The 16,095-nt window shown below is 40.2% G+C and overlaps 1 protein-coding gene across 2 annotated transcripts in view; it reads right to left on the bottom strand.

Moving 5' to 3' along the window:
• Nucleotides 1-16,095, bottom strand: part of ccar1 (cell division cycle and apoptosis regulator 1) — a 51,224-nt gene that overhangs the window by 31,909 nt on the left and 3,220 nt on the right. For both annotated transcript variants that reach the window (XM_060925769.1, XM_060925768.1), the window contains exons 2-5: nucleotides 9,110-9,265; nucleotides 7,987-8,162; nucleotides 7,575-7,700; nucleotides 3,806-3,838 (exon numbers count right to left, since the gene is read on the bottom strand). In XM_060925769.1, coding sequence (XP_060781752.1) covers nucleotides 3,806-3,838; nucleotides 7,575-7,700; nucleotides 7,987-8,162; nucleotides 9,110-9,221 — 447 coding nt within the window. In that variant the 5' untranslated portion in view covers nucleotides 9,222-9,265. The remainder of the gene's footprint in view (nucleotides 1-3,805; nucleotides 3,839-7,574; nucleotides 7,701-7,986; nucleotides 8,163-9,109; nucleotides 9,266-16,095) is intronic.

Here is a 16,095-nt window from a genome sequence, read left to right on the forward strand (position 1 = left end):
TTAGTACCTAAAAAAGGGAGCTACTTTAATAGTATGAAAGTGCTTTAGCTACAAGAGGTCAGACCTCCAACGAAACACATTACTTTGCAAAATATACAAGAAAACTGTTACCGCTAAAGGTGGAAACACAAACTTGTTTCACTACTTGAGACAAACACACACTTGAGTACAACCAGGCTGTGAAGGGATGCAAGGAGGAGATACGAGCAGCTGGTGACGTGCTGCCCAAAAGTAAACAGATGACTCAACTGAGCATCGCTGGAGCACTCGCTAGTTGCACTCCATATGACAGGAAGAGCAAACAGTGGAGAGAAATGACTGATGTGGTTACATATTGTTTGGCCAAGGATATGATCCCAATCCAGATGGTGGAAAAGGAGGACTTTAAGCAACTGGTTAAAAAGCTCAACCCAAGATACAACTTCCCAGGTAAAAAATATTTTTCAAAAGACGTCCTTGCCAGTGACGTATGAAGCATGCGGCAACAAACTAGCAGCTAAACTATTGTCGGAGGAGTTTGTTTGCCTCAATTACAGACATGTGGTCAATCCGACCCGAGGAACCATACATCAGCCTGACCGTGCACTAAGAAATTAGAGGCAATGCAACAGCTCTAGCACTGATAGTCTACCACATTTGATGGTAATCAAATAAAAAAAAAAAGATTCAAGGCAACTGTTCAATGTTTTGACAGCATTTTTATTTTTATAAGCAGTGAGTGTTAACATTTTGACTGAAGGTTTGTTTGGATTGCTGCCGTTTGTTTACATTTGTGCTTTTAAAATTTTGTTAGAAGACAATATTGTGCAGGCTCCAGAAGAGTCAAGTTACTTTAGCTATTGTTATACTAAAGTGTTAACAGTTATGTTATACTTAAGATTTCCAGGGAAAACACGACCTGGACCACTTTTGCGCTTACATTTGACTTCTGCTGCATCACTACAACTGCACTATAATGCTGCTGGCACCTCGTGGCAATAGACTCATTATTTGAATTAGGTCGTCGGTCATCAATGACCATAGCTCATCGGAAATGAAGGATGGAAAATGCCCTTCATTTTATTTGCGTTAATAAATGCTGCTGTCTGCAAGCTGTAAATCACAGATGAAACGTTCAGTATTTTTTTTTATGTATCATAAATATCATTATCGCAAATTTCCTTGAAATATCATATAATTGAGGCTATATTGCTTAACCCTAATCAGCAACAATACTCAAATAGGCTGTGGCCTTCAAGCAATGATTGGCTGGTATTAACAGACTCAAAGCATGCCAAGAAAACATTCCCCACAACATTACACCACCTCCTCCAGCCTGGACTGTTGACACAAGGCAGGCTGGGTCCATGGATTCAGGCTGTTGGCACCAAATTCTGATTCTACCATCTGTGTGAAATTTATCAGGCCAGGCTACCTATTTCCAGTCTTCAACTATCTAATTTTGGTGAACTGGTGCCCACTGCAGCCTCAGCGTTCTGCTCTTGGCTGACAGAACTGGAACCCAAAGTGGTCTTCAGCTGCTGTAGTCCACCCACCTCAAGATCTGATGTGTTGTGCTTTCTGAAATGCTTTTCTGCTCAACACAATTGTACAGGGTGGCTATCTGAGTTGACCTCTCTCATCAACAAGTTGTTTCTGTTTGTAGAACTGCTCCTCGCTGGATGTTTTTTCATTATTACTACATTCTGTATAAACTCTTGAGACTGTTGTGTGTGAAAAATCCCAGGAGATCAGCAGTTACAGAAATACACAAACCAGCCTGTCTGGCACCAATAATCATGCCATGGTCAAAATCATCGAGATCACATTTTCTCCTGCATCCTGATGGTTGATGTGAACATTACTCAAAGCTGTTGGCCCTTATCTGCATGATTTTATGCAGTACACTTCTGCCACACAACTGTCTAGTGAGAGAACTGCATAAATAAGTAGGTGTACAGGTGTTCCTAATAAAGCGTTCAGTGAGAGTAGCATTACTTACAATGACATTAAATCAGCAGTTGGTGAGTTTTGATGAGAAATTTAAATGAAGCTGAATTTATCAGTTTACATGATTCAGCTTCTTGCAGCAGAGTACACAAAGGTTTATTTAGCATTGACTATATCAAGAACAAAATTTTCAGGGAAAGTAAAGGTGCTAGTCTTTTAATTAAATGTACAGTGTCTTGCAAAAGTATTCATCCCCTTTGGTGTTTTGTCCTGCTTTGTCGCATTACAAGCTGGAATTAAAATGGATTTCTGGGGGGTGAGCAGCACTTGATTTACACAACATGCCTACCACTTTAAATGTGAAAAATGTTTTGTGATAAATAAGATTTAAAAAAAAAAAAACAGAAATCGAGAGTACATAGGTATTCACCCCCGCAAAAAGAGTCAATACTTTCTAGAGCCACCTTTTGCTGCAATTACAGCTGCAAGTCTCTTGGGGTAAGCCTCTATTAGCTTAGCACATCCAGCCACTGGGATTTTTGCCCATTCCTCAAGGCAAAACTGCTCAAACTCCTTCACGTTAGATGGGTTGCGCTGGTGTACAGCGAGCTTCAAGTTATCCCACAGATTCCCAATTGGATTGAGGGCTGGGCTTTGATGAGGCCATTCCAAGACATTGAAATGTTTCCCTTTAAACCACTCCAGTGTAGCTTTAGCAGTATGTTTAGGGTCATTGTCCTGCTGGAACGTGAACCTTTGTCCCAGTCTCAAACCTCTGGCTGACTCAGACAGGTTTTCCTCCAGAATTGCCCTGTATTTAGTGCCATCCATCTTTCCTTCAGTCCTGACCAGCTTTCCTGTCCCGGCAAATGAACAACATCCCCACAGCATGATGCTACCACCACCATGCTTCACTGTAGGAATGGTGTTCTCAGGGTGTTGGGTTTGCACCACACATGGCATTTCCCATGATGGCCAAAAAGCTCAATTTTTGTCTCATTTGACCAGAGAATCTTCTTCCATATGTTCGAAGAGTCTGGCACATGCTATTGGGCAAACTCCAAATGTATTTCCTAAGCAATGGCTTTTTTCTGGCTACTCTTCCATAAAGCCCTACTCTGTGGAGTGTACAGCTTAAAGTGGTCCTATGGACAGATACTCCCATCTCCGCTGTGGATCTTTGCAGCTCCTTCAGTGTTATCTCTGGTGTCTGCTGCGTCTCTGATTAATGCCCTCCTTGCCCGGTCTGAGAGTTCTGGTAGGCGGCCTTTTCTTGTCAGGTTTGTAGTGGTGACCTACTCTTTCCATTTTGCTATAATGGATTTTAATGGTACTCCATGGGATATTCAAATTTGGGATATTTTTAACCCAACCTTGATCGATACTTCTCCACAACTTTGTCTCTGACCTGTTTGGAGACTCCTTGGTTTTCATGTTGCTTGCTTAGTAGGTGTTGCAGAGTCAGGGTCCTTCCAGAACAGGTTGATTTATACAGCAATCATGTGACAGATCATGTGATACTTTGATTGCACACAGGTGGCTCTTAAATCAACTAATTATGTGACTTAAAGTGAATTGGTTGAACCAGCTCTTATTTAGGGGTTTCATACGAAAGGGGGTGAATACTTATGCACACTCCAGATTTCTATTTTTTCATCTTATTGTTTGTGTCACAATAAAACAACAATTTTCTCCTTTAAAGTTGTAGGCATGTTGTGTAAATCAAAACGGTGTTCACCCCCCAAAAATCCATTTTAAATTCCAGCTTGTAATGCAACAAAACAGGACAAACACCAGGGGGGGGATGAATACTTTTGCAAGACACTGTATTTGCTGAACGGATAAGCGTAATGGAGCAACAAATAATGAAGTTTACCTGTGAAAGCAGAGCAGGCTGAGGCTGTGGAAGCTGTCAACAACAAAAGCATGTGGAATCATGAAAACAGCAGCAATTACTGAATGATTACAAGGTAACAAGAGAAAAAACATTCATGAAGCGAAGCAAAAAAAGTTAACCTAAGATCATTCAATGCTTACTGTTATAATGCAGGAATAATTTTCACCTGAATAAATACCAAACCAGTCACCCAGCTGGATGATGCAAACTAGCTAAGAGGCATGAAATCAAGTCTGGGACTTGATGCTTCGGCATGGCTCATCCAACACGTTTTTTGCACAAAATGTCACCACAGAACACTTCCTGAGCATGCATTACATGTTCACCTCCAAGGAGTTTTGCATTTGCATCACTTGTAATTATTCTTGTATCAGGGATGAGAATGAAAAATATTTAAAAAGTTTGAAAAAACCAGGGCGGGGCCCATGGCCCAAGGGGGCGGGGCCCATGGCCCAAGGGGGCGGGGCCCATGGCCCAGGAGTTCCAGGGGCTAATGATTTTTGGCTATTTATTTTTTTTTTTTTTTTTTACCCCAAAACCATTAATTTTATCAGCAAAAAGTTGCAATGTATTTGGAAATAAATTCCCCTTCTTGGTGGACTACTAGGTGAAAATGATTAATATGGTACAAGAGACTTGTTTTTAATCAATTCACATTTGATGATTTCAAAAAAATCAATGCACCTTTTAATATAAACGAGCTCTACAGTATTATATTTCTGCATTTTTGCTATTCATGTCTTTGAATACTCTAATCCTTTAAAATGAAGTGCAAACCAGAAAAAAAGTTCCATCATATAATTCTCTTAAGCTTTCTTCTGATGTTATCATGGTAGCAGGAGCTCTTGCATATTAAGCAGGCAACATTCAACATCACTCATCACTTCCCTTTCAACTGTTGTGTGTACTAACTAGGTTTTATCTGGACAGGATGTTGTGTAATGTAATGCATATACCATACGGTCAATTTGAAGATCGAGATGGTGATTTTGAGTTAAAGAACAGGCATGTACAATGGGCATTACAAATTGGAAATTTTTTTTTAAATCAAAAACTACAAGTTCATCTCGGCCTAAAAAAATGTGGGCAGACGCTCCCGCGCAGCACATTTCAGCAATTCCCCCCCCCATGAAATGAGCAAGAAGTAGGAGAGTTATACATGGTATCATACCTAAAATTTTATCAGAAATATAGATATGATACTATGATTCTCCCCAACATGCTACATTAGACAAGCTAACCTCATTTATAAAAAGATACACACTTGTATATGACGTGTATTTGATATATATAATGCATATTCATACACTGTTACTTTACGGAAATCTTCAATAAGTTTGGTCTTTTCATGACAGCCTGTTGTAGACCTATAATGCACATGAAATGACACTCCTCACCTCAACATGTCCTTTACAGTCATTTAAGCCACCATGGGCAATGCTGAAATCACTGCTGCAAACAGTACATCACGCGAAACTGTCATTATTTTCTACCCTTATTAGACAGGGAGATTCTTTTGTGTAATCTGAGCTGAAGTGGGTTTTGTACTTTGGTTTTTTGGGGCGCGCGCTCTCTCTCTGCTATGCCGGTCGGTCCTCGAGAAAAGGGATAAAAGCCCGCCCACACTGAAAGCTGACTGGCTTATTTTGCTGAGTAACCCAATCAGGATGCTCTTTGTCTGGCATGCGCTACATGAACAGGCACACAAGGCAGTGTTGCCACATTGGGTGGTTTTAAGTGCATTTTGGCGGGTTTTGAACATATTTTGGGAAGGAAAACGTCAGCAATATCTGGCAACACTGCACACAGTCTCCCTCGCGTGCGCACATTCTAAGATGCGTGATGCAGACCTTAAATGTTGCGCGCGCACGCTCTTGCTCGCTTCTATCAATATGCAGGAGACTCCCGGAAGTTCCGGGAGACTTGGGATGTCTGCGTTATAAGGTGACCACAGATCGTTAATCACACCCCCCCGAAAATTTCTCAACGGATTTACATCGATCTCAAAAACGATCATTTTGGTCTGAAAAAGTCGGAAATCCGCCCATCGGCGGAAAATTCTCATCCCTGTTGTATTTTAACTGTATACAATTGCACTATACAGTCAATGTTAAAAAAATTTAATTAAGTCTGAAAGTAGCGCATCATAGCCAGAATTTTTTTTTAAAGATTTTTTCTGGGCTTTTTTCACCTTTTTTTTTTTTTAAATTGGATAGGACAGTGTAGAGACAGGAAATGAGCAGGGGAGAGAGAGATGGGGAGGGATCGGGAAATGACCTCAGGTCGGAATCGAACCCGGGTCCCCGGATTTATGGTATGGCACCTTATCCACCTGAGCCACGACATGTATGTACATGTATGTTGCATAAGTTATAACACCCATCATGTTTTAATGACAGTCAACCCACAATCAATGAAGTCAAATCAGTCTTAGTTGAGCAAGTCAGTAACGGTATTTCTTACTTTCACCACAAATTTTTATTTATATGACTTTGGTCTATAGCTGTAAAAGGCCTTGGCCTTAAAACCGGTTACCGCTGTGACGTCATGCACTCAGGGCTGGCTGGCTCAGCGGGGCAGCTCGAATGCCAACTTTGCGGTCGATTTTAACTCTCAAAAATATATACTTTTCAAAATTCCCTTTTATGCAGTGTACAAGAGTCAAGGATGAGTATACTATAGTACAGCCTTTCTCAACCAGGGTGCCGTCTGGCTTTGTTAGGGGTGCCGCCAAAAAATTATATATTCTAACACTGAGATAAATAAAATGAATTAAAATTCCAAAAAACAATAGGTTACACTAATGCAGATCATCGCTGCCTCATGCATCATCAAAATTTGTCTCACGGCCCCCTTTCCCATGTCACAACGTCACTGCCGGGGTCAGCGTATGGGCAGCGTGACTGCGTATATTTTATATGGGGGTGCCTTGAGAATTTGCATACTTCTGAAAGGTGCCGTGACTGAAAAACAATGAGAAACGCTGCTATAGTATACTATCCACTCAAAAATGTATTTAAAAATAAAGGTTCTGCATCTCTCATTTAAATACAAATGTGAGAGCCAATTTGCTTGTAAATCCTGACAAGCAAATGTATTTGCCTTTTTTTTTTCCTGAAGCCTTCAGCATCAGGGGTAATCTTTATTTCCACTATGAAGGTGAACAGGGAACTGCTCATGTTACAAGTGGTACAAATATCATTTTCTTCCTAAAGGCCAAGGTAGATCTGAGTGTTTTCAGGGGGGAAAAATCCAATTTTTTCAAACTCAGGTACAAGCCATGTTTATATATATGGTCCTATGCATATCAGATTAATTAAAATGTGTGTTTGTTCTTTCTTTTAATATTACACCATCATCTGCAGTGCATCAGCACCAGTTAACAGCAAAAGCTCTGCATCTGGATTTATCTGCCTAATTGTGAACAGATGATATCCATCTGTTGCCCACCATAGTGAATCTTTTTGGTGATAATGGTTTGTGCCGCTGATTCTTTCAAATATTTACACAAGAGACGGTCTCACAGATGTGTCATCTGCGCCCAACAATTAAAAAGTACTGCATTAAGATGTAAATTTGCCAAAGAATGTTGCAATGAGATTACTTTGAGATGCTAAAATGCAAACAGAGTAGTTTAATTTAGTACGTTTCACTATTTCATGAGAGTATGAGAGACTGATTAAGTTCTTTGTGCAAAAAGCTTGAAACGCATGCATGATTTAAAAAAAAAACTGTTCAGCAGGAGTACCTGATGTGGGACATTGTAGAGTGTTTGTTGAGGAGGTGGTTGTGGTGGGGGAGCTTGAGGTGGCTGCTGCTGTTGTTGCTGCTGTTGCTGCTGCTGGTACTGCTGCAGGGCTGAATTGATCTGAGACTAAAATTAAACACACAGCAGAGCCTCATGTTTATTCACTGCAGCTGTGAGTAGAATTACAGCTACGCTGAGCTGGGGGGGGGGGGCACTGATATTTCAGGACATCAACATTCAGACCATCACCATGAACTCTTTACACAACATTAAAATATGATCCTTAGCAAGCAAAAGCTGTACTGTTGGAATGTGAAGAGTGTGCTTTCTGAATGAGGGCTTTCATGCCAGAACTCCAGCACTTTCAACGTATGAACACAGCAGAGTAGTGTGTAACATTACACCAAATCACCTGTTGCAGTGCAGCTGCGGCTGCTGCAGCTGCCTGCTGTTGGAGAGCTGCAGTCTGCTGGGAAATCTGGTAATTGGCAGCAGACTGTGTGTTGAGGGACGCTGCAGCCAAGGCTGACTGCTGGGAGTACATGGAGGGGGAAGCACCTAAAAGAGATGGCTGCTGAACACCTAACGCTGTAGCAGGACAAACAGCACAAAAGAAGTTATACGCAACTTTCCAACACCAAGCACTGCTTGCACAATTCAGTAGGATAGAATGTAGAACAAAGCAGACTAAACATAATCCAAAGTATACAGCAGTGAACACTGAACATGGTTCAAAACATTGAACCTTTAAAGGGCATATCACGGGTAAATTCAGGAGCAAGATCAATGTAACTTTATATTACTACTTTATATTAAACTTTGGTCAAATATCTGTAACATTCTGCATTCTCTGCTATTTTTTTTTGTAAACCTTGCGCAATACAAGAAAAATTCAGTTGAAATCAAGCCATTTGAGGCGAATTGGTCCGCCTCTGAAAAAACTTGCCATTTGGATTTCCCGGCAAACATTGATTTTCGTGACGTCATCTGCGAGACGCCTCCCTCTGAATCCTAGATCAGCGCTGGTTTGTTTATGAGAAAACGACCTGGTGGTTTTCTGCTAATTTCTTCAGCGTTATCGCGTAATTATTAAAATGGTTAACAGATGTATCGTAGGAGGGTGTAGCAACACCAATCTTGATGGGATTAGTAATCATCGTTTCCCAAAAGACCGGACAACGAGAGAGAAATGGGAGCGCTTGGTCTACACAGGCTGTGCACTGAAACCATGCAAGCTCGCGCAGCCTGCTGGCGCTTCTGCAGATAACGTCACGATTCTGGCTCCAGACTCCCTTGGGATTTTTCCAGACGCGTTTTATTTTATTTTTTTCTGCTGTAGACAGATGGCCTTGTGCAAAATTACCCTTCTGGATGAGTGTGTAAAGGAACATACTTTCATATTAAAAAAAAAAAAAAACGAAATTGGTCCAGAATATGCACTTTAATCTTCACAATCTGATTATAGAGAAAAGATTACTAGTAACAATAATAAATTCACAAATAACCATACATGTGTCACTTATTATATTACTCACAGTGTAAGCTATTCAAGTCAAGGGACTGTGCAGAATGTCCAGGCTGAGACACCGCAGTCGCAGCAAACTGGGCTGCCCATGGAGGGTTCTTCTGTCCCCCGAACTGAGCCATGGAGGCTGGCTTATGGTGTCGATGCACCAGCAGCAAATAATGTCCTGTGGAAATGGTGAGTTCATTTAAAAACATGAAAATATCAACAATACCTTAAACCAGGGGCTCACAAACTTTTTGCAGCCAGGAACCCCCTTAGCCATTAGTAACGACACAGACCATCTTGGTACACATTTATTTTGTGAACACAATCCATTCAACTTTTCACATATTACTCTTATTTAAAAATGTGCAGAATAATTTTTTTCTTGCTATGGACTGGAGCCAGAGAGCTCCTTATTACTGAATGCCCCACTCACAGAACACATTTTATTATAAAATAGTTATTAGATTCAGGAAGACAGTTTATAGGCCAAAATGAAGTCTGGATTAAACCAATTCAAATACGCCGATAGCTAGAAAGAAGACTTTAAATAAATAAATAAATAAATAAATAAATGGCGACACGGTGGTGTAGTGGTTAGCGCTGTCGCCTCACAGCAAGAAGGTTCTGGGTTCGAACCCCGTGGCCAGCGAGGGCCTTTCTGTGCGGAGTTTGCATGTTCTCCCCGTGTCCACGTGGGTTTCCTCCGGGTGCTCCGGTTTCCCCCACAGTCCAAAGACATGCAGGTTAGGTTAACTGGTGACTCTAAATTGACCGTAGGTGTGAATGTGAGTGTGAATGGTTGTCTGTGTCTATGTGTCAGACCTGTGATGACCTGGCGACTTGTCCAGGGTGTACCCCGCCTTTCGCCCGTAGTCAGCTGGGATAGGCTCCAGCTTGCCTGCGACCCTGTAGAACAGGATAAAGCGGCTAGAGATAATGAGATGAGAAATAAATAAATAAAAGCACAGACCTCCTGACTACGCCTCATAGACCCCACTTTGAGAATCCCAGCAATTAAACCTTGTAATTTGTCTTGTGGTACCATGTTGAGATGAGTTGTTTGTTCATCGGTATTTTAATACTGGTTTTACAGTAATATTAATACCGCACAGGTCTGGAATATGAAATTGATTCCTCTAATCAACAAATGACCATTCTGAATTAACACTTCCAGATAAAATATGAGCATGTTCTCCAGGGGTGTTGGGATCAAAGCTAAGTGCCACCAGTATGTACCACAGAGTATTCTAATTCAGTTGTATTATTCTGTTATTTACCCAATTCTCATTTATGGTGCAATCATTTGGGGCAATACTTATGAGACCACCTTGCATCCCATTTTTGTGTTACAGGAGAAAGCTGTTAGAATTATTGCTTTTTCCCCCAGTACAATGATCATAACATGTCCTACTTTCAAAGATCTGAATAGTATCAAATTCCCTGACATCATTTAAACTGCATTTTCATGTATAAACTTGATTCAAATCTGCTACCAACAGCTTTCAAGAACCTTCTTACTCCTATTTCAGCAAGGCACAAGTATAAAACAAGGCTGGCTTTTAGATCTACATTTTATATTCCTTTAGTAAGGACAAATTATGGGAAATTCAACATTCATTTTAAGAGAGCAGTTCATTGGAATAATATTGAAAAATCTCTAAAAAGCCACCTCCTCTACATTTTTAAGCACTTGATAAAGAAGGCGATTATCATCTCATTAAATCACAAATTATGTACACGTATGCATGTATGTATATTATCTGGACAAGTGTTATACTGGGAAACATACCACTCATTTTTCATACGAGCTACATCCGGGACATGGAGAACCAAAACCGTGACATAAATCTGTTACTCATAAGGAAACTGATGAATTGTTTTTTATAAATTTGGGTACTTTGTTTGCAAATGTGTCTATATAATAAAAAGAAAATCACACTTTGGCTTGAAGATATGAAGTTTATCTTCTCGTGTTGAAAAACTCGCATTTTTCAGACAAAACACATAACGGATCTAAGTGACACATTTTCCGATATTTCACTCTGATGACGTCACTCCCAGTGTTTTTCTGCTGACTCGATGCATATTGTCAAAACTGCACAACATTGTTAACTTGAGTATTTTTTGCAGATGTGTCCATATAAAATAAACATTACACAGTTGCACGAAGATATGAAGGTTATAGTCATATTGAAAATATTTTCACTCGTTCACTTCGGTCACACATGAAATATACATTCACTACTCAAAGATCAACTTCACATCTTTGCACAACTGTGTAATATCCTCATCCACACACATGCACAGAGTACTCTCCAAGTCTTAGGCCAAGTTTACATTAGACCGTATCTGTCTCGTTTTCTTTGCGGATGCACTGTCCGTTTACATTAAAACGCCTGGAAACGGGAATCCGCCAGGGTCCACGTATTCAATCCAGATCGTGTCTGGTCCGGTGCTGTGTAAACATTGAGAATACGCGGATACGCTGTGCTGAGCTCTAGCTGGCGTCGTCATTGGACAACGTCACTGTGACATCCACCTTCCTGATTCGCTGGCGTTGGTCATGTGACGCGACTGCTGAAAAACGGCGCGGACTTCCGCCTTGTATCACCTTTCATTAAAGAGTATAAAAATACTGCAAATACTGATGCAAATACTGCCCATTGTGTAGTTATGATGGTCTTTAGGCTTGCCATCCTTCCACTTGCAAGTGGTAAGTGACTTGCGCACAGCGGCTCAGTCCCGAATCACTGCTCGTGCACTACACTCGCGCACTACACTCGCACGCTCTGTGAGCTGCGCAGGGCCGGAGTGCGCACCCTCCAGAGGGCACTCGCTGTTCAGGACGGAGTGATTTGGAGCGCAGCCGCCGAGGAGGAAGCGATGAGCCGCACTGACACATTTCAACTTATGTGCCGAATTAGTCATGTGATTAGCGTATCCGTGTATTGGCGTTGCTGTGTGCACGCGAATCGTGTATTGGCGTTGCTGTGTACACGCTAATCGTTTTTAAAAACGTTAATCTGATGATCCGCTGATACGGTCTAATGTAAACCCCACCTTAGGCACCCTTTTTTTCATACAAACTTTGTTGGAGTCCTACTTTATGACTTCTACATTATTGAGTCAGTACAAAAACATTTTAGAGTTTCAAACGTTCATTTTCCAGCACAAAATTAAATGTTACAGAAAACCAATGTATCTGAGCAGCATACAAGAGTAAGTCAAAAGGTTCTAAGACAGATATTATTTCAAAAGGAATTCAAAAAAAGGAATACAAATAAGGAATTCTCCAATGGAAACATCACTTGCAGAAGTGTTTCGACTTAAATGGAGGACATGTAGAGAAATAGCTTTGTTATTTTCGTAAATAAAGATTTTCTTCATTTGTCTTAGAATTTTTTGACTTACCCTCATATTCCACAAGAGACCACTTTTCAGATTAAAAAAGAAGACATAATGAAGGGTACTGGGTTTTGCTGCAAAATTAAGACGCAAGTGTGACAGTCAAAGTGTCCAGAAGGTCTGTGGCTAGTTCTGCAAGATGCTCAGTAAAACCTACAGCTCACTTCCTTATAAAACTGCACTCAATGTACCCGAGACTACTGTTTTGTTTTTTTAAAGCAAAGGGTCGTCTCACACCAAATACTGAATTTGTTTCATTTATTATAGCTTGCTGCTGTTTATAGTTTTTTTTTTTTTTAAATGTTGGAAGATTTCATTACTTTTTACGCCATTTTGGTCTGCAGAATTTCTTTACATGTGCCTAAGACTTTTGCATAGTACTCTGTGTGTGATTTTATTTATATATATATATATATATATATATATATATATATATATATATATATATATATATGGGTCCGTCTCAGAAACTGGTCTCTCATTTGGGACATTATGGTCAGAAATAAATTTTCTAATTTTACTATTTTTTTGCCTTTATCTAAACACTCAATGTTTCTTTTGTCATGTTTAATAAGAATAAAGATAGCATCTTGCTTTATCTGGCCTCCACTGTGGAAATGTTTTGATTACAATTCAAATGCTTTTGGAAAATTGATGTACATATTAGGGGTCGACCGGTAATCGGCCTGGCCGATATATCGGGCCGATATTCTGCATTTTTAGGGTTATCGGTATCGGCCATAATTTCCACTGATATGCCGATAACATGCCTTTTTGCAGCCATTTCGTTCCTAACGCGACTGTCACTGCATGGCCTTTCCTCCACTCGCCTCTCTGAGTTCAAGAACACGGTCCCGCCCACCACAACATCTGATTTGTTTGGCACAAGAGATATAGCCAATCGACACGTGTAGCTAAACGCTGTGAACTGTTTCAAGGCAGCCGTACGGACACTCGGGCAGAAGCGGCACAAGGGATACAGCCAATCAACACGTGTAGCTAAACGCTGTGAACCGTTTCAAGCGGCCGTACGGGCACTCGGGCAGAAGCAGATCCCACTTCAAGGTAAGGACACGCTGCTTTTGCCGCAATAAGTCACAAACACACAAGTTGCAAAAGCACAACATCATTATATGTTTACATTCTTCATCTACTACTCGTTAAAATTGTCCATTTGCATCTGTGTAGCCAGGCAAACTTAGCTTACGGAAGGAAGCACTTGAATTAGCCTACAACCAACTAGTCTCTCTGAAACTACATGTAATGTTGTCCATAGTAAGCAGTCCCCAGCATAACGCAGGCTGCAGTCATTTTTAAATCCCCGTCTGGAAACGTTGTGAATGTGTCAGTAGTTCTACTCGAACAGTAGAATGGCACAGCCATACAGAGAGGTGGTCAAGGGAAGACGAACTAAAACGTAGTGTTTGTGTTCTGTAGGCTAGCGCAAGCCTACTGGCTATTTGTTATGGTGATGAGTAAACTTCATGACGTGACTCGTGCTCAAAAAGCGCATTGCACTTGTATATGTTAGGTAACTTTATAAAGCGCGATTTGAACATTTAAACACGCCAGGTGTGATATGGTGCTAGTAGGCTGTGTAATACTGTAGGGAGTTTGTCAGGACGCTTGTTGTGGGCTCAGTAATTAATTGTGTCGTGGATGCGCACTTGCTTGGATAAACGCTAATGAACGAAATACATCAATTAAACTCTTGACTTAAATGTTCTTATGCTACTTCACATTGCGCTGTAATGTACTCCACTAGTATTTATAATTCTTGCGCAAGTGATTCTCCTCGCTAGCGCTTCTGATTCAGAAAGCGATATACTCTTAAAGGAGCAGAGCCGCTCCTTTTAACCAGAGCTTTTAACACTCCGTTCTCACTTTCTCTATCCAGAATCCAGAGTGTATTTTCATTTATTTTCCACTGAAAATGGTGAGCTGTAATATAGTAGGGAGTGATTTATTTTTTTATTGGTGAATATTTATTTTATTATTATTTTATTTCTCATTTTATTCTAACTAATGTTTGACTTTATTGTACAAATTCTGCTGGCATCTCCCTGCACAAAATTTCATGTTCAATTTTACAATTAAACATACATTTCATGGATATGAAGGTCTGTGTCAGTGTGTGCTATGTTTAATTTCATGTGAATTATAATGTTTACATTTATCGGTTGCACATATCGGTTATCGGCATCCCAATTCCATAATAATCGGTATCGGTCCTGAAAAAACATATCGGTCGATCCCTAGTACATATAAAATAACTACATCATGAAGAATTAAAGCCCCTCCTGCACAGATGAGTGAAAATATTGAATAAATTTCCTCTTTTTGATTGCTTGGGTTAAAAATGCCAAGTTATGATGACTGAATTGATTATTCACTTAAATATGAATAATAGGATTCATTTTGGGTATTTAATGTGGTGAAATAGGACACAATGGAAAAATCAAGAACACACCGGAAAGATGAGAATAACGGCGGTGGTAAAAGAACAGCGACTGTACCGGCTGAAGGTCGCGCGTGTCTCTGCTGCGGCGCGCGAGCATCGGGACATCACTACCGCACCGGACGGAGAGCGAGGCGGGGGCGGGGCAAAATGACTGGCTGTAGATTCTATCAAAAGTCTGATCTAAATTGACCATGGTTACAAAATATTGGCCAAAAATACGCAAACACTACGAAATATGAAAGTAAGATGAAAAAGAAACATTCTATTGCTAGAGACGAAAGTGGAGCAAAGAAAAAAAAATCCTGAACTTTTGAAAGTCAAACTAAGATTTTTTTTGGGGGGGCGGGGCAACGTCCCCTGAAAAAACTGTAATAACACACAAAACCCTGCATTCTAGTGCATTTTAGTACTTATTTTCACTAAAACAAGTTATAACTTTTAAGCCTTTTTCTTTCATGCACATTAATGATTAACATGTCAAAAATATCAAATTTAATTCCCCTAGTTAATGAGTAATTTTCAGGAGTAAACGTGGTGATTTTCCTGCTACACAGTTCATTACTTTGAAAAAAAAAAAAATCAGACAGTTGAAGGTAAACTCAGCAAAATCCCAAAACAGTACTGTTAAAAAGTAAAGGTCTGTTAGAGTTTCTAAAGCTTTCAGGTTTCAGTGTTGGGGACATTGAGCCTCGTTTATCAATCTTTTAGTAGAGTTGTGCGTTTGTGTGAACTAAAAATTTTCAATTCATATTTATGTGAGTTGAAGCCAATTGTTTACATTAGTTCATATTGTCTGTAAATTTAAACACACCAATGAATACCAAATTTCTCATATAAATCAGGGGCGTGGCTAGGATTTTTCGGGGGGGGGGGGGGGGGGGGGGGGGGTCGTTGTCACACACTGACTGGCAGCCTGAGTACATTATGTAATAAAAAATAATTACCATTGCTAGTTTTAGGTAGCTTAGAAACCGGCTCTTCCATTATTGCTGTTTCTTCCACGTTTTCTTGATGTTGTGTTCTAGAAACGGCACTAAAACTTAGCTCCGAAGCCACAAAATGCAACTTTGATGGGAAAAAAATATATATATAATAAATTGCTTACCTCTCTTCACGTCGAAAGAAGGAGGAAAGTTTTGCTT

This window comes from Neoarius graeffei, chromosome 7, assembly GCF_027579695.1.
Source record: "Neoarius graeffei isolate fNeoGra1 chromosome 7, fNeoGra1.pri, whole genome shotgun sequence".
NCBI classification, from domain to species: Eukaryota; Metazoa; Chordata; class Actinopteri; order Siluriformes; family Ariidae; genus Neoarius; species Neoarius graeffei.